General features: G+C 49.3%; 1 protein-coding gene across 1 annotated transcript in view; it reads left to right on the top strand.

Moving 5' to 3' along the window:
* fndc3ba (fibronectin type III domain containing 3Ba) overlaps positions 1-23,628 on the top strand; it is a 376,967-nt gene that overhangs the window by 345,488 nt on the left and 7,851 nt on the right. Inside the window, exon 25 of the mRNA XM_072254884.1 lies at positions 17,786-17,913. Coding sequence (XP_072110985.1) covers positions 17,786-17,913 — 128 coding nt within the window. The remainder of the gene's footprint in view (positions 1-17,785; positions 17,914-23,628) is intronic.

Here is a 23,628-nt window from a genome sequence, read left to right on the forward strand (position 1 = left end):
CCTGTAGTGGGAAATGGAGAGTGAACAGTGTTTCTGTAGTAGGAAATGGGAAGTGAACAGTGTGCCTGTAGTGGGAAATGGGTGTGAACAGTGTGTCTGTAGTGGGAAATAAGGAGTGAACATTGTGCCTGTAGTGGGACATGGGGAGTGAACAGTGTGTCTGTAGTGGGGAATGGGGAAATGAACAGTGTGTCTGTAGTGGGAAATGGGGAGTGAACAGTGTGTCTGTAGTGGGAAATGGGGATTGAACGGTGTGCCTTTAGTGGGAAATGGGGAGTGAACAGTGTGCCTGTAGTGGGAAATGGGGAGTGAACAGTGTGCCTGTAGTGGGAAATGGGGAGTGATCAGTGTGTCTGTAGTGGGAAATATGGAGTGAACAGTCAGTCGGTAGTGGGAAATGGGAAGTGAACAGTGTGCCTGTAGTGGGAAATGGCGAGTGAACAGTCAGTCGGTAGTGGGAAATGGGGAGTGAACAGTGTGCCTGTAGTGGGAAATGGGGAGTGAACAGTCAGTCGGTAGTGGGAAATGGGGAGTGAACAGTGTGTCTGTCGTGGGAAATGGGGAGTGAACAGTTTGTAGTAGGAAATGGGGAGTGAACTGTGTGTCTGTAGTGGGAAATGGGGAGTGAACAGTTTGTAGTGGGAAATGGGGAGTGAACAGTGTGTCTGTCGTGGGAAATGGGGAGTGAACAGTGTGTCTGTAGTGGGAAATAGGGAGTGAACGGTGTGTCTGTTGTGGGAAATCGGGAGTGAACAGTTTGCCTGTGGTGGGAAATGGGGAGTGAGCAGCGTGTCTGTAGTGGGAAATGGGGAGTGAACAGTTTGTAGTGGGAAATGGGGAGTGAACAGTGTGTCTGTCGTGGGAAATGGGGAGTGAACAGTGTGTCTGTAGTGGGAAATAGGGAGTGAACGGTGTGTCTGTAGTGGGAAATGGGGACTGAACAGTGTGCCTGTAGTGGGAAATGGGGAATAAACAGTGTGCCTGTAGTGGGAAATGGGGAGTGAACAGTGTGCCTGTAGTGAGAAATGGGGAATAAACAGTGTGCCTGTAGTGGGAAATGGAGAGTGAACAGTGTTTCTGTAGTAGGAAATGGGAAGTGAACAGTGTGCCTGTAGTGGGAAATGGGGAGTGAACAGTGTGTCTGTAGTGGGAAATAAGGAGTGAAAGGTGTGCCTGTAGTGGAACATGGGGAGTAAACAGTGTGCCTGTAGTGGGAAATGGGGAATAAACAGTGTGCCTGTAGTGGGAAATGGGGAGTGAACAGTGTTTCTGTCGTAGGAAATGGGAAGTGAACAGTGTGCCTGTAGTGGGAAATGGGGAATAAACAGCGTGTCTGTAGTGGGAAATGGGGAGTGAACAGTGTTTCTGTAGTAGGAAATGGGAAGTGAACAGTGTGCCTGTAGTGGGAAATGGGGAGTGAACAGTGTGCCTGTAGTGGGAAATGGAGAATAAACAGTGTGCCTGTAGTGGGAAATATGGAGTGAACAGTCAGTCGGTAGTGGGAAATGGGAAGAGAACAGTGTGCCTGTAGTGGGAAATGGCGAGTGAACAGTGTGTTTGTAGTGGGAAATGGGGAGTGAACAGTGTGTCTGTAGTGGGAAATGGGGAGTGAACAGTGTGTTTGTAGTGGGAAATGGGGAGTGAACAGTGTGTCTGTAGTGGGAAATGCGGAGTGAACAGTGTGTTTGTAGTGGGAAATGGGGAGTGAACAGTGTGTCTGTAGTGGGAAATGGGGAGTGAACAGTTTGTAGTGGGAAATGGGGAGTGAACAGTGTTTCTGTAGTAGGAAATGGGAAGTGAACAGTGTGCCTGTAGTGGGAAATGGGTGTGAACAGTGTGTCTGTAGTGGGAAATAAGGAGTGAACATTGTGCCTGTAGTGGGACACGGGGAGTGAACAGTGTGCCTGTAGTGGGAAATGGGGAATAAACAGTGTGCCTGTAGTGGGAAATGGAGAGTGAACAGTGTTTCTGTAGTAGGAAATGGGAAGTGAACAGTGTGCCTGTAGTGGGAAATGGGTGTGAACAGTGTGTCTGTAGTGGGAAATAAGGAGTGAACATTGTGCCTGTAGTGGGACATGGGGAGTGAACAGTGTGTCTGTAGTGGGGAATGGGGAAATGAACAGTGTGTCTGTAGTGGGAAATGGGGAGTGAACAGTGTGTCTGTAGTGGGAAATGGGGATTGAACGGTGTGCCTTTAGTGGGAAATGGGGAGTGAACAGTGTGCCTGTAGTGGGAAATGGGGAGTGAACAGTGTGCCTGTAGTGGGAAATGGGGAGTGATCAGTGTGTCTGTAGTGGGAAATATGGAGTGAACAGTCAGTCGGTAGTGGGAAATGGGAAGTGAACAGTGTGCCTGTAGTGGGAAATGGCGAGTGAACAGTCAGTCGGTAGTGGGAAATGGGGAGTGAACAGTGTGCCTGTAGTGGGAAATGGGGAGTGAACAGTCAGTCGGTAGTGGGAAATGGGGAGTGAACAGTGTGTCTGTCGTGGGAAATGGGGAGTGAACAGTTTGTAGTAGGAAATGGGGAGTGAACTGTGTGTCTGTAGTGGGAAATGGGGAGTGAACAGTTTGTAGTGGGAAATGGGGAGTGAACAGTGTGTCTGTCGTGGGAAATGGGGAGTGAACAGTGTGTCTGTAGTGGGAAATAGGGAGTGAACGGTGTGTCTGTTGTGGGAAATCGGGAGTGAACAGTTTGCCTGTGGTGGGAAATGGGGAGTGAGCAGCGTGTCTGTAGTGGGAAATGGGGAGTGAACAGTTTGTAGTGGGAAATGGGGAGTGAACAGTGTGTCTGTCGTGGGAAATGGGGAGTGAACAGTGTGTCTGTAGTGGGAAATAGGGAGTGAACGGTGTGTCTGTAGTGGGAAATGGGGACTGAACAGTGTGCCTGTAGTGGGAAATGGGGAATAAACAGTGTGCCTGTAGTGGGAAATGGGGAGTGAACAGTGTGCCTGTAGTGAGAAATGGGGAATAAACAGTGTGCCTGTAGTGGGAAATGGAGAGTGAACAGTGTTTCTGTAGTAGGAAATGGGAAGTGAACAGTGTGCCTGTAGTGGGAAATGGGGAGTGAACAGTGTGTCTGTAGTGGGAAATAAGGAGTGAAAGGTGTGCCTGTAGTGGAACATGGGGAGTAAACAGTGTGCCTGTAGTGGGAAATGGGGAATAAACAGTGTGCCTGTAGTGGGAAATGGGGAGTGAACAGTGTTTCTGTCGTAGGAAATGGGAAGTGAACAGTGTGCCTGTAGTGGGAAATGGGGAATAAACAGCGTGTCTGTAGTGGGAAATGGGGAGTGAACAGTGTTTCTGTAGTAGGAAATGGGAAGTGAACAGTGTGCCTGTAGTGGGAAATGGGGAGTGAACAGTGTGCCTGTAGTGGGAAATGGAGAATAAACAGTGTGCCTGTAGTGGGAAATATGGAGTGAACAGTCAGTCGGTAGTGGGAAATGGGAAGAGAACAGTGTGCCTGTAGTGGGAAATGGCGAGTGAACAGTGTGTTTGTAGTGGGAAATGGGGAGTGAACAGTGTGTCTGTAGTGGGAAATGGGGAGTGAACAGTGTGTTTGTAGTGGGAAATGGGGAGTGAACAGTGTGTCTGTAGTGGGAAATGGGGAGTGAACAGTTTGTAGTGGGAAATGGGGAGTGAACGGTGTGTCTGTTGTGGGAAATGGGGAGTGAACAGTGTGTCTGTAGTGGAAAATCGGGACTGAACAGTGTGTCTGTAGTGGGAAATGGGGACTGAACAGTGTGCCTGTAGTGGGAAATGGGGAATAAACAGTGTGCCTGTAGTGGGAAATGGGGAGTGAACAGTGTGCCTGTAGTGGGAAATGGGGAATAAACAGTGTGCCTGTAGTGGGAAATGGGAAGTGAACAGTGTGCCTGTAGTGGGAAATGGGGAGTGAACAGTGTGTCTGTAGTGGGAAATGGAGAATAAACAGTGTGCCTGTAGTGGGAAATATGGAGTGAACAGTCAGTTGGTAGTGGGAAATGGGGAGTGAACAGTGTGTTTGTAGTGGGAAATGGGGAGTGAACAGTTTGTAGTGGGAAATGGGGAGTGAACAGTGTGTCTGTAGTGGGAAATAAGGAGTGAAAGGTGTGCCTGTAGTGGAACACGGGGAGTAAACAGTGTGCCTGTAGTGGGACATGGGGAGTGAACAGTGTGTCTGTAGTGGGGAATGGGGAATGAACAGTGTGTCTGTAGTGGGAAATGGGGTGTGAACAGTGTGTCTGTAGTGGAAAATCGGGACTGAACAGTGTGTCTGTAGTGGGAAATGGGGACTGAACAGTGTGCCTGTAGTGGGAAATGGGGAGTGAACGGTGTGTCTGTTGTGGGAAATGGGGAGTGAACAGTGTGCCTGTAGTGGGAAATGGGGAATAAACAGTGTGCCTGTAGTGGGAAATGGGGAGTGAACAGTGTTTCTGTCGTAGGAAATGGGAAGTGAACAGTGTGCCTGTAGTGGGAAATGGGGAGTGAACAGTGTGTCTGTAGTGGGAAATGGAGAATAAACAGTGTGCCTGTAGTGGGAAATATGGAGTGAACAGTCAGTCGGTAGTGGGAAATGGGAAGTGAACAGTGTGCCTGTAGTGGGAAATGGCGAGTGAACAGTGTGTTTGTAGTGGGAAATGGGGAGTGAACAGTGTGTCTGTAGTGGGAAATGGGGAGTGAACAGTGTGTTTGTAGTGGGAAATGGGGAGTGAACAGTGTGTCTGTAGTGGGAAATGGGGAGTGAACAGTTTGTAGTGGGAAATGGGGAGTGAACGGTGTGTCTGTTGTGGGAAATGGGGAGTGAACAGTGTGTCTGTAGTGGAAAATCGGGACTGAACAGTGTGTCTGTAGTGGGAAATGGGGACTGAACAGTGTGCCTGTAGTGGGAAATGGGGAATAAACAGTGTGCCTGTAGTGGGAAATGGGGAGTGAACAGTGTGCCTGTAGTGGGAAATGGAGAATAAACAGTGTGCCTGTAGTGGGAAATATGGAGTGAACAGTCAGTTGGTAGTGGGAAATGGGGAGTGAACAGTGTGTTTGTAGTGGGAAATGGGGAGTGAACAGTTTGTAGTGGGAAATGGGGAGTGAACGTTGTGTCTGTTGTGGGAAATCGTGAGTGAACAGTTTGCCTGTAGTGGGAAATGGGGAGTGATCAGCGTGTCTGTAGTGGGAAATGGGGAGTGAACAGTGTGTCTGTAGTGGGAAATGGGGAGTGAACAGTTTGTAGTGGGAAATGGGGAGTGAACGTTGTGTCTGTTGTGGGAAATCGTGAGTGAACAGTTTGCCTGTAGTGGGAAATGGGGAGTGAGCGGCGTGTCTGTAGTGGGAAATGAGGAGTGAACAGTGTGTCTGTAGTGGGATATCGGGACTGAACAGTGTGCCTGTAGTGGGAAATGGGGAATAAACAGTGTGCCTGTAGTGGGAAATGGGGAGTGAACAGTGTGTCTGCAGTGGGAAATGGGGAGTGAACAGTGTGCCTGTAGTGGGAAATGGGGAATAAACAGTGTGCCTGTAGTGGGAAATAGGGAGTGAATGGTGTGCCTGTAGTGGGAAATGGGGAATAAACAGTGTGCCTGTAGTGGGAAATGGGGAGTGAACAGTGTTTCTGTAGTAGGAAATGGGAAGTGAACAGTGTGCCTGTAGTGGGAAATGGGGAGTGAACAGTGTTTCTGTAGTAGGAAATGGGAAGTGAACAGTGTGCCTGTAGTGGGAAATGGGGAGTGAACAGTGTTTCTGTAGTAGGAAATGGGGAGTGAACTGTGTGTCTGTAGTGGGAAATGGGGAGTGAACAGTGTGCCTGTAGTGGGGAATGGGGACTGAACAGTGTGCCTGTAGTGGGAAATGGGGAGTGAACAGTGTGTCTGTAGTGGGAAATGGGAAGTGAACAGTGTGCCTGTAGTGGGAAATGGGAAGTGAACAGTGTGCCTGTAGTGGGAAATGGGGAGTGAACAGTGTGTCTGTAGTGGGAAATAAGGAGTGAACATTGTGCCTGTAGTGGGACACGGGGAGTGAACAGTGTGCCTGTAGTGGGACATGGGGAGGGAACAGTGTGTCTGTAGTGGGGAATGGGGAAATGAACAGTGTGCCTGTAGTGGGAAATGGGGAGTGAACAGTGTGCCTGTAGTGGGAAATGGGGAATAAACAGTGTGCCTGTAGTGGGAAATATGGAGTGAACAGTCAGTCGGTAGTGGGAAATGGGAAGTGAACAGTGTGCCTGTAGTGGGAAATGGCGAGTGAACAGTCAGTCGGTAGTGGGAAATGGGGAGTGAACAGTGTGTCTGTAGTGGGAAATGGGGAGTGAACAGTTTGTAGTAGGAAATGGGGAGTGAACTGTGTGTCTGTAGTGGGAAATGGGGAGTGAACAGTTTGTAGTGGGAAATGGGGAGTGAACAGTGTGTCTGTCGTGGGAAATGGGGAGTGAACAGTGTGTCTGTCGTGGGAAATGGGGAATAAACAGTGTGCCTGTAGTGGGAAATGGGGAGTGAACAGTGTGCCTGTAGTGGGAAATGGGGAGTGAACAGTGTGTCTGTAGTGGGAAATAAGGAGTGAACAGTGTGCCTGTAGTGGAACACGGGGAGTGAACAGTGTGCCTGTAGTGGGACATGGGGAGTGAACAGTGTGTCTGTAGTGGGGAATGGGGAATGAACAGTGTGTCTGTAGTGGGAAATGGGGAATAAACAGCGTGTCTGTAGTGGGAAATGGGGAATAAACAGCGTGTCTGTAGTGGGAAATGGGGAGTGAACAGTGTGCCTGTAGTGGGAAATGGGGAATAAACAGCGTGTCTGTAGTGGGAAATGGGGAGTGAACAGTGTTTCTGTAGTAGGAAATGGGAAGTGAACAGTGTGCCTGTAGTGGGAAATGGGGAGTGAACAGTGTGTCTGTAGTGGGAAATGGAGAATAAACAGTGTGCCTGTAGTGGGAAATATGGAGTGAACAGTCAGTCGGTAGTGGGAAATGGGGAGTGAACAGTGTGCCTGTAGTGGGAAATGGCGAGTGAACAGTCAGTTGGTAGTGGGAAATGCGGAGTGAACAGTGTGTTTGTAGTGGGAAATGGGGAGTGAACAGTGTGTCTGTAGTGGGAAATGGGGAGTGAACAGTTTGTAGTGGGAAATGGGGAGTGAACAGTGTTTCTGTAGTAGGAAATGGGAAGTGAACAGTGTGCCTGTAGTGGGAAATGGGTGTGAACAGTGTGTCTGTAGTGGGAAATAAGGAGTGAACATTGTGCCTGTAGTGGGACACGGGGAGTGAACAGTGTGCCTGTAGTGGGAAATGGGGAATAAACAGTGTGCCTGTAGTGGGAAATGGAGAGTGAACAGTGTTTCTGTAGTAGGAAATGGGAAGTGAACAGTGTGCCTGTAGTGGGAAATGGGTGTGAACAGTGTGTCTGTAGTGGGAAATAAGGAGTGAACATTGTGCCTGTAGTGGGACATGGGGAGTGAACAGTGTGTCTGTAGTGGGGAATGGGGAAATGAACAGTGTGTCTGTAGTGGGAAATGGGGAGTGAACAGTGTGTCTGTAGTGGGAAATGGGGATTGAACGGTGTGCCTTTAGTGGGAAATGGGGAGTGAACAGTGTGCCTGTAGTGGGAAATGGGGAGTGAACAGTGTGCCTGTAGTGGGAAATGCGGAGTGAACAGTGTGTCTGTAGTGGGAAATATGGAGTGAACAGTCAGTCGGTAGTGGGAAATGGGAAGTGAACAGTGTGCCTGTAGTGGGAAATGGCGAGTGAACAGTCAGTCGGTAGTGGGAAATGGGGAGTGAACAGTGTGCCTGTAGTGGGAAATGGGGAGTGAACAGTCAGTCGGTAGTGGGAAATGGGGAGTGAACAGTGTGTCTGTAGTGGGAAATGGGGAGTGAACAGTTTGTAGTAGGAAATGGGGAGTGAACTGTGTGTCTGTAGTGGGAAATGGGGAGTGAACAGTTTGTAGTGGGAAATGGGGAGTGAACAGTGTGTCTGTCGTGGGAAATGGGGAGTGAACAGTGTGTCTGTAGTGGGAAATAGGGAGTGAACGGTGTGTCTGTTGTGGGAAATCGGGAGTGAACAGTTTGCCTGTGGTGGGAAATGGGGAGTGAGCAGCGTGTCTGTAGTGGGAAATGGGGAGTGAACAGTTTGTAGTGGGAAATGGGGAGTGAACAGTGTGTCTGTCGTGGGAAATGGGGAGTGAACAGTGTGTCTGTAGTGGGAAATAGGGAGTGAACGGTGTGTCTGTTGTGGGAAATCGGGAGTGAACAGTTTGCCTGTGGTGGGAAATGGGGAGTGAGCAGCGTGTCTGTAGTGGGAAATGGGGAGTGAACAGTGTGTCTGTAGTGGAAAATCGGGACTGAACAGTGTGTCTGTAGTGGGAAATGGGGACTGAACAGTGTGCCTGTAGTGGGAAATGGGGAATAAACAGTGTGCCTGTAGTGGGAAATGGGGAGTGAACAGTGTGCCTGTAGTGAGAAATGGGGAATAAACAGTGTGCCTGTAGTGGGAAATGGAGAGTGAACAGTGTTTCTGTAGTAGGAAATGGGAAGTGAACAGTGTGCCTGTAGTGGGAAATGGGGAGTGAACAGTGTGTCTGTAGTGGGAAATAAGGAGTGAAAGGTGTGCCTGTAGTGGAACATGGGGAGTAAACAGTGTGCCTGTAGTGGGAAATGGGGAATAAACAGTGTGCCTGTAGTGGGAAATGGGGAGTGAACAGTGTTTCTGTCGTAGGAAATGGGAAGTGAACAGTGTGCCTGTAGTGGGAAATGGGGAATAAACAGCGTGTCTGTAGTGGGAAATGGGGAGTGAACAGTGTTTCTGTAGTAGGAAATGGGAAGTGAACAGTGTGCCTGTAGTGGGAAATGGGGAGTGAACAGTGTGCCTGTAGTGGGAAATGGAGAATAAACAGTGTGCCTGTAGTGGGAAATATGGAGTGAACAGTCAGTCGGTAGTGGGAAATGGGAAGAGAACAGTGTGCCTGTAGTGGGAAATGGCGAGTGAACAGTGTGTTTGTAGTGGGAAATGGGGAGTGAACAGTGTGTCTGTAGTGGGAAATGGGGAGTGAACAGTGTGTTTGTAGTGGGAAATGGGGAGTGAACAGTGTGTCTGTAGTGGGAAATGGGGAGTGAACAGTTTGTAGTGGGAAATGGGGAGTGAACGGTGTGTCTGTTGTGGGAAATGGGGAGTGAACAGTGTGTCTGTAGTGGAAAATCGGGACTGAACAGTGTGTCTGTAGTGGGAAATGGGGACTGAACAGTGTGCCTGTAGTGGGAAATGGGGAATAAACAGTGTGCCTGTAGTGGGAAATGGGGAGTGAACAGTGTGCCTGTAGTGGGAAATGGGGAATAAACAGTGTGCCTGTAGTGGGAAATGGGAAGTGAACAGTGTGCCTGTAGTGGGAAATGGGGAGTGAACAGTGTGTCTGTAGTGGGAAATGGAGAATAAACAGTGTGCCTGTAGTGGGAAATATGGAGTGAACAGTCAGTTGGTAGTGGGAAATGGGGAGTGAACAGTGTGTTTGTAGTGGGAAATGGGGAGTGAACAGTTTGTAGTGGGAAATGGGGAGTGAACGTTGTGTCTGTTGTGGGAAATCGTGAGTGAACAGTTTGCCTGTAGTGGGAAATGGGGAGTGAGCAGCGTGTCTGTAGTGGGAAATGGGGAGTGAACAGTGTGTCTGTAGTGGAAAATCGGGACTGAACAGTGTGTCTGTAGTGGGAAATGGGGACTGAACAGTGTGCCTGTAGTGGGAAATGGAGAATAAACAGTGTGCCTGTAGTGGGAAATGGGGAGTGAACAGTGTGCCTGTAGTGGGAAATGGGGAATAAACAGTGTGCCTGTAGTGGGAAATGGAGAGTGAACAGTGTTTCTGTAGTAGGAAATGGGAAGTGAACAGTGTGCCTGTAGTGGGAAATGGGGAGTGAACAGTGTGTCTGTAGTGGGAAATAAGGAGTGAAAGGTGTGCCTGTAGTGGAACACGGGGAGTAAACAGTGTGCCTGTAGTGGGACATGGGGAGTGAACAGTGTGTCTGTAGTGGGGAATGGGGAATGAACAGTGTGTCTGTAGTGGGAAATGGGGTGTGAACAGTGTGTCTGTAGTGGAAAATCGGGACTGAACAGTGTGTCTGTAGTGGGAAATGGGGACTGAACAGTGTGCCTGTAGTGGGAAATGGGGAGTGAACGGTGTGTCTGTTGTGGGAAATGGGGAGTGAACAGTGTGCCTGTAGTGGGAAATGGGGAATAAACAGTGTGCCTGTAGTGGGAAATGGGGAGTGAACAGTGTTTCTGTCGTAGGAAATGGGAAGTGAACAGTGTGCCTGTAGTGGGAAATGGGGAGTGAACAGTGTGTCTGTAGTGGGAAATGGAGAATAAACAGTGTGCCTGTAGTGGGAAATATGGAGTGAACAGTCAGTCGGTAGTGGGAAATGGGAAGTGAACAGTGTGCCTGTAGTGGGAAATGGCGAGTGAACAGTGTGTTTGTAGTGGGAAATGGGGAGTGAACAGTGTGTCTGTAGTGGGAAATGGGGAGTGAACAGTGTGTTTGTAGTGGGAAATGGGGAGTGAACAGTGTGTCTGTAGTGGGAAATGGGGAGTGAACAGTTTGTAGTGGGAAATGGGGAGTGAACGGTGTGTCTGTTGTGGGAAATGGGGAGTGAACAGTGTGTCTGTAGTGGAAAATCGGGACTGAACAGTGTGTCTGTAGTGGGAAATGGGGACTGAACAGTGTGCCTGTAGTGGGAAATGGGGAATAAACAGTGTGCCTGTAGTGGGAAATGGGGAGTGAACAGTGTGCCTGTAGTGGGAAATGGAGAATAAACAGTGTGCCTGTAGTGGGAAATATGGAGTGAACAGTCAGTTGGTAGTGGGAAATGGGGAGTGAACAGTGTGTTTGTAGTGGGAAATGGGGAGTGAACGTTGTGTCTGTTGTGGGAAATCGTGAGTGAACAGTTTGCCTGTAGTGGGAAATGGGGAGTGAGCAGCGTGTCTGTAGTGGGAAATGGGGAGTGAACAGTGTGTCTGTAGTGGGAAATGGGGAGTGAACAGTTTGTAGTGGGAAATGGGGAGTGAACGTTGTGTCTGTTGTGGGAAATCGTGAGTGAACAGTTTGCCTGTAGTGGGAAATGGGGAGTGAGCGGCGTGTCTGTAGTGGGAAATGAGGAGTGAACAGTGTGTCTGTAGTGGGATATCGGGACTGAACAGTGTGCCTGTAGTGGGAAATGGGGAATAAACAGTGTGCCTGTAGTGGGAAATGGGGAGTGAACAGTGTGTCTGCAGTGGGAAATGGGGAGTGAACAGTGTGCCTGTAGTGGGAAATGGGGAATAAACAGTGTGCCTGTAGTGGGAAATAGGGAGTGAATGGTGTGCCTGTAGTGGGAAATGGGGAATAAACAGTGTGCCTGTAGTGGGAAATGGGGAGTGAACAGTGTTTCTGTAGTAGGAAATGGGAAGTGAACAGTGTGCCTGTAGTGGGAAATGGGGAGTGAACAGTGTTTCTGTAGTAGGAAATGGGAAGTGAACAGTGTGCCTGTAGTGGGAAATGGGGAGTGAACAGTGTTTCTGTAGTAGGAAATGGGGAGTGAACTGTGTGTCTGTAGTGGGAAATGGGGAGTGAACAGTGTGCCTGTAGTGGGGAATGGGGACTGAACAGTGTGCCTGTAGTGGGAAATGGGGAGTGAACAGTGTGTCTGTAGTGGGAAATGGGAAGTGAACAGTGTGCCTGTAGTGGGAAATGGGAAGTGAACAGTGTGCCTGTAGTGGGAAATGGGGAGTGAACAGTGTGTCTGTAGTGGGAAATAAGGAGTGAACATTGTGCCTGTAGTGGGACACGGGGAGTGAACAGTGTGCCTGTAGTGGGACATGGGGAGGGAACAGTGTGTCTGTAGTAGGGAATGGGGAAATGAACAGTGTGCCTGTAGTGGGAAATGGGGAGTGAACAGTGTGCCTGTAGTGGGAAATGGGGAATAAACAGTGTGCCTGTAGTGGGAAATATGGAGTGAACAGTCAGTCGGTAGTGGGAAATGGGAAGTGAACAGTGTGCCTGTAGTGGGAAATGGCGAGTGAACAGTCAGTCGGTAGTGGGAAATGGGGAGTGAACAGTGTGTCTGTAGTGGGAAATGGGGAGTGAACAGTTTGTAGTAGGAAATGGGGAGTGAACTGTGTGTCTGTAGTGGGAAATGGGGAGTGAACAGTTTGTAGTGGGAAATGGGGAGTGAACAGTGTGTCTGTCGTGGGAAATGGGGAGTGAACAGTGTGTCTGTCGTGGGAAATGGGGAATAAACAGTGTGCCTGTAGTGGGAAATGGGGAGTGAACAGTGTGCCTGTAGTGGGAAATGGGGAGTGAACAGTGTGTCTGTAGTGGGAAATAAGGAGTGAACAGTGTGCCTGTAGTGGAACACGGGGAGTGAACAGTGTGCCTGTAGTGGGACATGGGGAGTGAACAGTGTGTCTGTAGTGGGGAATGGGGAATGAACAGTGTGTCTGTAGTGGGAAATGGGGAATAAACAGCGTGTCTGTAGTGGGAAATGGGGAATAAACAGCGTGTCTGTAGTGGGAAATGGGGAGTGAACAGTGTGCCTGTAGTGGGAAATGGGGAATAAACAGCGTGTCTGTAGTGGGAAATGGGGAGTGAACAGTGTTTCTGTAGTAGGAAATCGGAAGTGAACAGTGTGCCTGTAGTGGGAAATGGGGAGTGAACAGTGTGTCTGTAGTGGGAAATGGAGAATAAACAGTGTGCCTGTAGTGGGAAATATGGAGTGAACAGTCAGTCGGTAGTGGGAAATGGGGAGTGAACAGTGTGCCTGTAGTGGGAAATGGCGAGTGAACAGTCAGTTGGTAGTGGGAAATGGGGAGTGAACAGTGTGTTTGTAGTGGGAAATGGGGAGTGAACAGTGTGTCTGTAGTGGGAAATGGGGAGTGAACAGTTTGTAGTGGGAAATGGGGAGTGAACAGTGTTTCTGTAGTAGGAAATGGGAAGTGAACAGTGTGCCTGTAGTGGGAAATGGGTGTGAACAGTGTGTCTGTAGTGGGAAATAAGGAGTGAACATTGTGCCTGTAGTGGGACACGGGGAGTGAACAGTGTGCCTGTAGTGGGAAATGGGGAATAAACAGTGTGCCTGTAGTGGGAAATGGAGAGTGAACAGTGTTTCTGTAGTAGGAAATGGGAAGTGAACAGTGTGCCTGTAGTGGGAAATGGGTGTGAACAGTGTGTCTGTAGTGGGAAATAAGGAGTGAACATTGTGCCTGTAGTGGGACATGGGGAGTGAACAGTGTGTCTGTAGTGGGGAATGGGGAAATGAACAGTGTGTCTGTAGTGGGAAATGGGGAGTGAACAGTGTGTCTGTAGTGGGAAATGGGGATTGAACGGTGTGCCTTTAGTGGGAAATGGGGAGTGAACAGTGTGCCTGTAGTGGGAAATGGGGAGTGAACAGTGTGCCTGTAGTGGGAAATGGGGAGTGAACAGTGTGTCTGTAGTGGGAAATATGGAGTGAACAGTCAGTCGGTAGTGGGAAATGGGAAGTGAACAGTGTGCCTGTAGTGGGAAATGGCGAGTGAACAGTCAGTCGGTAGTGGGAAATGGGGAGTGAACAGTGTGCCTGTAGTGGGAAATGGGGAGTGAACAGTCAGTCGGTAGTGGGAAATGGGGAGTGAACAGTGTGTCTGTAGTGGGAAATGGGGAGTGAACAGTTTGTAGTAGGAAATGGGGAGTGAACTGTGTGTCTGTAGTGGGAAATGGGGAGTGAACAGTTTGTAGTGGGAAATGGGGAGTGAACAGTGTGTCTGTCGTGGGAAATGGGGAGTGAACAGTGTTTCTGTAGTGGGAAATAGGGAGTGAACGGTGTGTCTGTTGTGGGAAATCGGGAGTGAACAGTTTGCCTGTGGTGGGAAATGGGGAGTGAGCAGCGTGTCTGTAGTGGGAAATGGGGAGTGAACAGTTTGTAGTGGGAAATGGGGAGTGAACAGTGTGTCTGTCGTGGGAAATGGGGAGTGAACAGTGTGTCTGTAGTGGGAAATAGGGAGTGAACGGTGTGTCTGTTGTGGGAAATCGGGAGTGAACAGTTTGCCTGTGGTGGGAAATGGGGAGTGAGCAGCGTGTCTGTAGTGGGAAAAGGGGAGTGAACAGTGTGTCTGTAGTGGAAAATCGGGACTGAACAGTGTGTCTGTAGTGGGAAATGGGGACTGAACAGTGTGCCTGTAGTGGGAAATGGGGAATAAACAGTGTGCCTGTAGTGGGAAATGGGGAGTGAACAGTGTGCCTGTAGTGAGAAATGGGGAATAAACAGTGTGCCTGTAGTGGGAAATGGAGAGTGAACAGTGTTTCTGTAGTAGGAAATGGGAAGTGAACAGTGTGCCTGTAGTGGGAAATGGGGAGTGAACAGTGTGTCTGTAGTGGGAAATAAGGAGTGAAAGGTGTGCCTGTAGTGGAACATGGGGAGTAAACAGTGTGCCTGTAGTGGGAAATGGGGAATAAACAGTGTGCCTGTAGTGGGAAATGGGGAGTGAACAGTGTTTCTGTCGTAGGAAATGGGAAGTGAACAGTGTGCCTGTAGTGGGAAATGGGGAGTGAACAGTGTGCCTGTAGTGGGAAATGGAGAATAAACAGTGTGCCTGTAGTGGGAAATATGGAGTGAACAGTCAGTCGGTAGTGGGAAATGGGAAGAGAACAGTGTGCCTGTAGTGGGAAATGGCGAGTGAACAGTGTGTTTGTAGTGGGAAATGGGGAGTGAACAGTGTGTCTGTAGTGGGAAATGGGGAGTGAATAGTGTGTTTGTAGTGGGAAATGGGGAGTGAACAGTGTGTCTGTAGTGGGAAATGGGGAGTGAACAGTTTGTAGTGGGAAATGGGGAGTGAACGGTGTGTCTGTTGTGGGAAATGGGGAGTGAACAGTGTGTCTGTAGTGGAAAATCGGGACTGAACAGTGTGTCTGTAGTGGGAAATGGGGACTGAACAGTGTGCCTGTAGTGGGAAATGGGGAATAAACAGTGTGCCTGTAGTGGGAAATGGGGAGTGAACAGTGTGCCTGTAGTGGGAAATGGGGAATAAACAGTGTGCCTGTAGTGGGAAATGGGAAGTGAACAGTGTGCCTGTAGTGGGAAATGGGGAGTGAACAGTGTGTCTGTAGTGGGAAATGGAGAATAAACAGTGTGCCTGTAGTGGGAAATATGGAGTGAACAGTCAGTTGGTAGTGGGAAATGGGGAGTGAACAGTGTGTCTGTTGTGGGAAATGGGGAGTGAACAGTGTGTCTGTAGTGGAAAATCGGGACTGAACAGTGTGTCTGTAGTGGGAAATGGGGACTGAACAGTGTGCCTGTAGTGGGAAATGGGGAATAAACAGTGTGCCTGTAGTGGGAAATGGGGAGTGAACAGTGTGCCTGTAGTGGGAAATGGGGAATAAACAGTGTGCCTGTAGTGGGAAATGGGAAGTGAACAGTGTGCCTGTAGTGGGAAATGGGGAGTGAACAGTGTGTCTGTAGTGGGAAATGGAGAATAAACAGTGTGCCTGTAGTGGGAAATATGGAGTGAACAGTCAGTTGGTAGTGGGAAATGGGGAGTGAACAGTGTGTTTGTAGTGGGAAATGGGGAGTGAACAGTTTGTAGTGGGAAATGGGGAGTGAACGTTGTGTCTGTTGTGGGAAATCGTGAGTGAACAGTTTGCCTGTAGTGGGAAATGGGGAGTGAGCAGCGTGTCTGTAGTGGGAAATGGGGAGTGAACAGTGTGTCTGTAGTGGAAAATCAGGACTGAACAGTGTGTCTGTAGTGGGAAATGGGGACTGAACAGTGTGCCTGTAGTGGGAAATGGGGAATAAACAGTGTGCCTGTAGTGGGAAATGGGGAGTGAACAGTGTGCCTGTAGTGGGAAATGGGGAATAAACAGTGTGCCTGTAGTGGGAAATGGAGAGTGAACAGTGTTTCTGTAGTAGGAAATGGGAAGTGAACAGTGTGCCTGTAGTGGGAAATGGGGAGTGAACAGTGTGTCTGTAGTGGGAAATAAGGAGTGAAAGGTGTGCCTGTAGTGGAACACGGGGAGTAAACAGTGTGCCTGTAGTGGGACATGGGGAGTGAACAGTGTGTCTGTAGTGGGGAATGGGGAATGAACAGTGTGTCTGTAGTGGGAAATGGGGTGTGAACAGTGTGTCTGTAGTGGAAAATCGGGACTGAACAGTGTGTCTGTAGTGGGAAATGGGGACTGAACAGTGTGCCTGTAGTGGGAAATGGGGAGTGAACGGTGTGTCTGTTGTGGGAAATGGGGAGTGAACAGTGTGCCTGTAGTGGGAAATGGGGAATAAACAGTGTGCCTGTAGTGGGAAATGGGGAGTGAACAGTGTTTCTGTCGTATGAAATGGGAAGTGAACAGTGTGCCTGTAGTGGGAAATGGGGAGTGAACAGTGTGTCTGTAGTGGGAAATGGAGAATAAACAGTGTGCCTGTAGTGGGAAATATGGAGTGAACAGTCAGTCGGTAGTGGGAAATGGGAAGTGAACAGTGTGCCTGTAGTGGGAAATGGCGAGTGAACAGTGTGTTTGTAGTGGGAAATGGGGAGTGAACAGTGTGTCTGTAGTGGGAAATGGGGAGTGAACAGTGTGTTTGTAGTGGGAAATGGGGAGTGAACAGTGTGTCTGTAGTGGGAAATGGGGAGTGAACAGTTTGTAGTGGGAAATGGGGAGTGAACGGTGTGTCTGTTGTGGGAAATGGGGAGTGAACAGTGTGTCTGTAGTGGAAAATCGGGACTGAACAGTGTGTCTGTAGTGGGAAATGGGGACTGAACAGTGTGCCTGTAGTGGGAAATGGGGAATAAACAGTGTGCCTGTAGTGGGAAATGGGGAGTGAACAGTGTGCCTGTAGTGGGAAATGGAGAATAAACAGTGTGCCTGTAGTGGGAAATATGGAGTGAACAGTCAGTTGGTAGTGGGAAATGGGGAGTGAACAGTGTGTTTGTAGTGGGAAATGGGGAGTGAACAGTTTGTAGTGGGAAATGGGGAGTGAACGTTGTGTCTGTTGTGGGAAATCGTGAGTGAACAGTTTGCCTGTAGTGGGAAATGGGGAGTGAGCAGCGTGTCTGTAGTGGGAAATGGGGAGTGAACAGTGTGTCTGTAGTGGGAAATGGGGAGTGAACAGTTTGTAGTGGGAAATGGGGAGTGAACGTTGTGTCTGTTGTGGGAAATCGTGAGTGAACAGTTTGCCTGTAGTGGGAAATGGGGAGTGAGCGGCGTGTCTGTAGTGGGAAATGAGGAGTGAACAGTGTGTCTGTAGTGGGATATCGGGACTGAACAGTGTGCCTGTAGTGGGAAATGGAGAATAAACAGTGTGCCTGTAGTGGGAAATGGGGAGTGAACAGTGTGTCTGCAGTGGGAAATGGGGAGTGAACAGTGTGCCTGTAGTGGGAAATTGGGAGTGAGCAGTGTGTCTGTAGTGGGAAATGGGGAGTGAACAGTGTGTCTGTAGTGGGAAATGGGGAATGAACAGTCTGTCCGTAGTGGGAAATGGGGAGTGAACAGTGTGCCTGTAGTGGGAAATTGGGAGTGAACAGTGTGTCTGTAGTGGGAAATGGGGAGTGAACAGTGTGTCTGTAGTGGGAAATGGGGAGTGAACAATGTGTCTGTAGTGGTGATAGTCTTTTTTCCCAGGGTAGGGGAGCACAGATTCAAGCTGAGAGGGAAAAGACACAACGTTTTCACATGGAGTGTGATGTGTATGCAATAAGCTGCCTGAGGAAGTGTTGCCCTTTACTGGTGGGCATCCCTCAGCTGGCTCACCACTGCCGTCTGTCCCTCCAACTGCGCAGTGCGAAGCCGTAGCAGAAGGGTCTGAGCAGAGGTACTGACTGGGTGCTATGCACTGTCGATTTGCAGCCCCACGTGTCACTCAGCTGGAAGGAAGCACGTGTGAGGTCTCGTGGGAAGGAGTCCAGCCGATGAGAGGCGACCCCATTGGTTACATCCTCCAGGTCACGGTCGGAAGGGAGCTGGACTACAAGCAGGTCTGTGATGGGGGAATGAGCGTGTGCGTGGGTGGGGTAGCAGGAACGTGGCAGAGTGGATTCAGTCAGTCCCAATGTGGGGTCTGGGCTCACCTTCCTCTGCAGATATTCTCTACACTGCTGAATTCCTCCAGCTTTTTTAGTTAATTTGGCCCCTTCCAGCCCAATGAGCCCGTGACCGCCAATTTCAGTCATACCACCAATGTAGGTACTAACCCATACATCTTTGGACTGTAGGAGGAAACTGGAGCACCCGGAGGAAACCCACGTGGTCACAGGGAGAAAGTACAAACTCCTTACAGACAATGGTGAAAATCGAACCATGATCTTACAGCCAGCACAGTAAAACGTCATGCTAAAATCTACACACCATGTACCCTTACCAGGCCGTGCTGCATCCAGATTGGGTTCTTTCTAGTCCCAGCAACCCAGGTTCAATTCCTGCTGCTGACTGTAAGGAGTTTTTACGTTCTCCCCGTGGCCACATGGATTTCCTCCGACAGTCCGAAGACATACTGGTTGCTAGGTTAGTTGGTCCCATGATTCGGCAAGGTTTAAATCCAGGGTTGCTGGGCGGCACTGCACAAAGGGGCGGGAAGGAGCTATTCCGCACTCTCTCAATAAATAAGTAATTAATAAGTAAAATTTGTAATAAATGTTATCCCTCAGGAAGGTGAATCCATCTTCACCCCAGATCGACATCAAAACCTCGAAACACACAGTGAAATGTATCGTATCCATCGACAACCGTCAACAGGTTGTGCTGGGGAGGGGGCAGGGCAGCCTGCAAGTGTTGCCACTTTTCTGGTGCCAACACAGGATGCCCACAACTTACTAACCCCAACCCGTACGCCTTTGGAATGTGGGAGGAAACCAGAGCACCTGGAGGAAATCCACACGGTCACGGGGAGAACGTACAAACTCCTTACAGGGCTGCATTGACTGCTACACCTCTGTGTCACCCTGTTTGTGCGTGAGGCTCTGGATTTTTCAGAATGTGCAGAATCTCTCGTATTCAGTCGGAGAGAAGTTTATGGGGACTGACTACGGTCTCGGTACAGTGATGCGTCAACATTATAGGTGTGACACTCCGGGCCTAAGCTAGAGACGGGGACAAGATTGCACGTCCCCACAGACTCACGAACACCACCTGTTCTGCTGTTTTCAGACACTTCAAGGTTCAAAGTAAATTGATTATCCAAGTGTATACTGTGGATAGTTTCGACAGACAGTATCTTTTCTCAGGGTTGAAATGTCTCACACCAAAGAGTGCACATTTAAGGTGAGGGGGTAGTTTCAAAGGGGATGTGAGGGGGAAGTTTTTTACACAGGGAGTGGTGGGTGTCTGGAGTGGTGGTAGAGGCAGATATATTGGGACTTTTAAGAGACTTTAGATAGGTGCATGGATGTGAAGGAACATGGACGTTGTGTAGGCAGAAGAGATCAGTTTAGTTAGCCATTTGATTACTAACTTAATTGATTCAGCACAACTTATGGGCTGTGCTCTGGACTGTGTTCAACCCAAATTTCCTGTCGTGTGTCGCTGGTGGCTGGAGGGTTGGGGGTGCGAGACTGCAGCCGCGGTGAAGAAGAGGGGAGGAAGTCCACTTGGCGTGCTTCATCCGTCACTATGACGACGGCACCCTTTGCCAGCATTAATTCCTCACACATGGTAAACAATAGTTAGGAAGCTGGAGACGTGGTCAGAGCTGTAAACAAGTGTTCTCTGAGCTCCAGAGGGGTAGGACAGAGCTACCTGTTTACACATTCCCAGGGATTGATCGTAACCAGACAGGAAGTGGAGCCAATACAAGCCCAGCAGCTTCATGTTCATTCTTGCTGATGGAATTGGCATTGATTTATTATTGTCACATGTACCGTGGTGCAGTGAAAAGCTCGTCCTGCATACTGTTAAGACCAAAGGACCATCAGACATGGGAGCAGAATTAGGCCGATTGGCCGATTGTGTCTGCTTTGCCATTCCATCATGGCTGATTTATTATCCCACTCAACCTCATTCTCCTGCCTTCTCCCCATAATCTTTGACACTCTGACTAATCAAGAACCTATTAACCTCCTCTTTAAATATACCCAATGACTTGGCCTCCCCGGCCGTCTATGGCAATGAATTCCACAGATTCATCACCCTCTGGCTGAAGGAAATCTTCCTCATCTCTGTTCGAAAGGGTCGTCCCTCTATTCCGAGTCTGTGCCCCTTGGTCTGAACTCCCCCACAATAGGAAACAATGTCTCCACGTCAGCTCTGTTCAGGCTTTTCAATATTTGATAGCCTTCAATGAGAACCCCCTTCCACCCTTCTAAACTGCAGTGAGTGCAGGCCCAGAGCCATCAAATGGTCCTCATATGTTAACCCTTTCATTCCTGGGCTCATTCTCATGAACCTCCTCCTCTGGACCCTCCCCAAAGTCAGTACATCTTCTCTTCGATAAGGGGCCCGAAACTGTTGACAATACTCCTGCTGTGATCTGACGAGTGCCTTACAAAGTCTCAGCATTACGTGGTGCATTGAGGTAGAATAAGGTAAAACGGTAACAGAACGCGCAATAAAGTGACTAAAGGCAAGAATCTGTAGCTGCAGAGAACAGTAAGATCATTTTTAAAAATGTTAGCTTTATTGGTCAGGTGTATCTCAAAACGCGCAGTGAAATGCGTTGCTTGTGTCGACGACCAACGCAGTCCGAGGAGGTGCTGAGGGCAGCCCGCAAGGATCACCACAAGTGGGAGGAAACCAGAGCACCTGGAGGAAGCCTACACGGTCACACGGAGGACATAAAAACTCCTTACAGACAGTGGCGGGAATTGAACCGGAACTGGTAACCGCTGGAGCTGAAAAGTACTGTGCTAACATGGTGCAGTGCCATTAAACAATAAGGTACAAGGTACAGTACTGTGTAAAAGTCTTCGGCACTGTATATATCTTGGGTGCCTAAGAGTTTTGTACAGTACTGTATTTGTCAACGTGGCGTGGAGAGCGAGAATGTAAATTTGGCAGGAGCAAAGGTAGAGTGCTGCTGGATGGGTGTGGGACAGAGGAGTCCGGGGTGGGGCGTGGCAAGAGTGCGGACACTCCCAGCCCTGAAATACCAGGCACGGTCACTTGATTCCAATCAATTGGTTTATTGATCATTGCAGAATGTCTCTGGTGCTTCCTGCTCCCTCCCTTTTTCCCACAATGATTCCCCTCTCCCTACCCCCTTCCCACTCTCAGTACCCAATAGAGACCCGTATCAGAATCAGGTTTATCATCACTCACGTGTCATAAAATGTGTTACTTTTTGCGGCAGCAGTACAGTGCAATACATAAAACCCAGCTGGTGGCATAGTGGCATCAGCGCCGGACTTCGGGACGAAAGGTCCCGAGTTCGAATCCAGCTCCAGCCGGCTCCCCCGCACGCTTTCCATCCGTGCTGGGTGACGAGCTGGTGATCTCTTTGGAATCTCACCTGGCAAAAGGCAATGGCAAACCACTGCTGTAACTGGCCTCGTACACGGTCAGAGAGGCGTGGAGGGAAATCATCCGCGAACTGGACAAACTCCAGATGCGACGTATCTTTCCTTTCCTGCTGTGCAAAAGTCTTTGGCTCTCTATATAAGTGCCTAGGACTTCTGCACCATACTGTATATTACAAGGTCAATCAGTAGACTGCGGTTGAGGCCTGACGGCCAGAGCTCTAAGTCCACAGGGGAAGGTGAAGCCCATTGTCCGCAATTCCAGCAATTCCACTCATCCTTGGAGGCTGGAGAGAGCCTGTCGTGGACTCGTGTGAGGTGGTGGGTGGCAGGGAGAGATGGGGATTGTTTTGCAGCTGTAGTTTTGTCATCTGCTCCATTTTTTGTTGTTCTGCTGAGTTTTGTGTGGATGCTATGGTGGAACTGGGGGGCTTTATGGGGTGTCCAGGGAGGGGTAGCGCCTCTGGTGAAGGGGCTTCTCATATCCATTCTGGGGCAGCTCACTCACCTTTGGTCCCCACCGGACACTCAGCTCTCACCTGTGGCTCCAAGTAGCTGTCTGCATGCGACAGCGGCCACACCCCCAGTACACGGTTTCGACAGGCAGGCTTAACCTGGTGAGAGCAGCTGGCGGGCCTCATACCCCGGTGAGATAGGGACATGCCTGTCCTAGTGTGTGAAGTCAGCACGGGCAGGCTGGGGGGATGAGATCCAACGGCCAGGAAGGTGGTTCTGTAACACTCCGTGGGGAGCGAAGGGTCAGAAGACATCGTGGTCATCCACTGCAGTTGAGAAAGATCCCAGTTGTGACGACTACTCATACCACTAGACCTGAGCATCTGAGGTCGAGAGAGTGGAACTGCCCCAGCACAACAGCGTTTCCCCTGTAAAAACTCTCCTGCACAGGTGTCCTGTCATCGTCAGGTACGACGGACAATGAACAATGTTGCTGCTGGTACCTGTGCAAAGCAGTTTGCTGAGAATATTCAAGGTGGAGGTTGATGATTAACCAGAGTATCAAGGGGAATGGGGTTGAGGGGATAGTAAATCAGCCATGATGAAATGGTGGAGCAGACTCAATGGGATGAATGGCCTCGTTCTGCTCTGCTGTCTTATGGACACTTGTGGGCCACCCAGCACGCCCTCAGGTTGGATTTGTTAACACAAACGGCACATTTCACTGACAAATAAACCTGAATCGGGAGCACCTGATACAAATGCAACATATCAATTCTCGTATCCCATGCCTCGGCCTACTAAGGCAAGTATACCAGGAGCTTTCCTCACGACCCTACCCACCTGTGTCACCCCCTTTCATGGGGCTTCAGGCTTTCACACCAGGATCTTTGGAGTGACACGGTAGTGCAGCGGTTAGTGTAACACACTACTATCGCTCCGCCAATCCGGGATCAGTTCCCACCGCTGTCTCAAAGGAGCTTGTACTGTACATTCTCCCTGTGACCATATTGTTTCCTCTGGGTGCCCCGCTTGCCTCCCACATACCTACAGGTGAGTAGCTTAATTGGTCACATGGGTGAAACTGGGCTCGAAGGACCTGTTACCGTGCTGTAGCTCTGAATAGATTAATTTATTTCTCTGTACACCAACTCTCTATAGTCCGTGTCACTTACTCTGTGCATTCTTCACTAAATCTGTTACCTCACACTTGTCTTCAGTAAATTGCATCTGCTACCACATCTCCCTCCACCCACCCTGTCAGCCACCTATTCACCAAACTTCCCATCAGGGAGGCACTACAGGTCCATCCCCACCAGGTCTACGCATCATTTCTGAAGCTTCTTTCCTGTAGCTACCCAGCTTCTCACAAAACTCACTCAGGTGTGATACCCTGACTGTCCCTGTACAACATCCATTCAGTGGCCTTTCCTGCTCTCCTTGTTCTGTTGATAATTATTGAGTCTGTTCACATGTTCATATTTATTTCAGTTTGAGTATTGACTTTTGCTCATGTGACTGTTCTGATTGCTCATGGCTGTCTGTTTCCACTGTTGTAAAATGTTGGTTGCTGGTGTGTTGGCTGTTATGGTATCGTCCTGTGTTACATGTTTGGTACTGAACTGCTATCAGTTCTGGTGTGTTTCACATAGTGGCAATAAACTGATACTCACTCTCACTCTCAACGTTCCTGCTGCATCTGTAGACAACCTGCTTTGCGGTCTATCACTCCACCAATTATCTGAAAATTTGTCAGCATTGTCAGAAAACTTCTTAATCACACCACCT

Source organism: Mobula birostris, chromosome 4 (assembly GCF_030028105.1).
Source record: "Mobula birostris isolate sMobBir1 chromosome 4, sMobBir1.hap1, whole genome shotgun sequence".
NCBI classification, from domain to species: Eukaryota; Metazoa; Chordata; class Chondrichthyes; order Myliobatiformes; family Myliobatidae; genus Mobula; species Mobula birostris.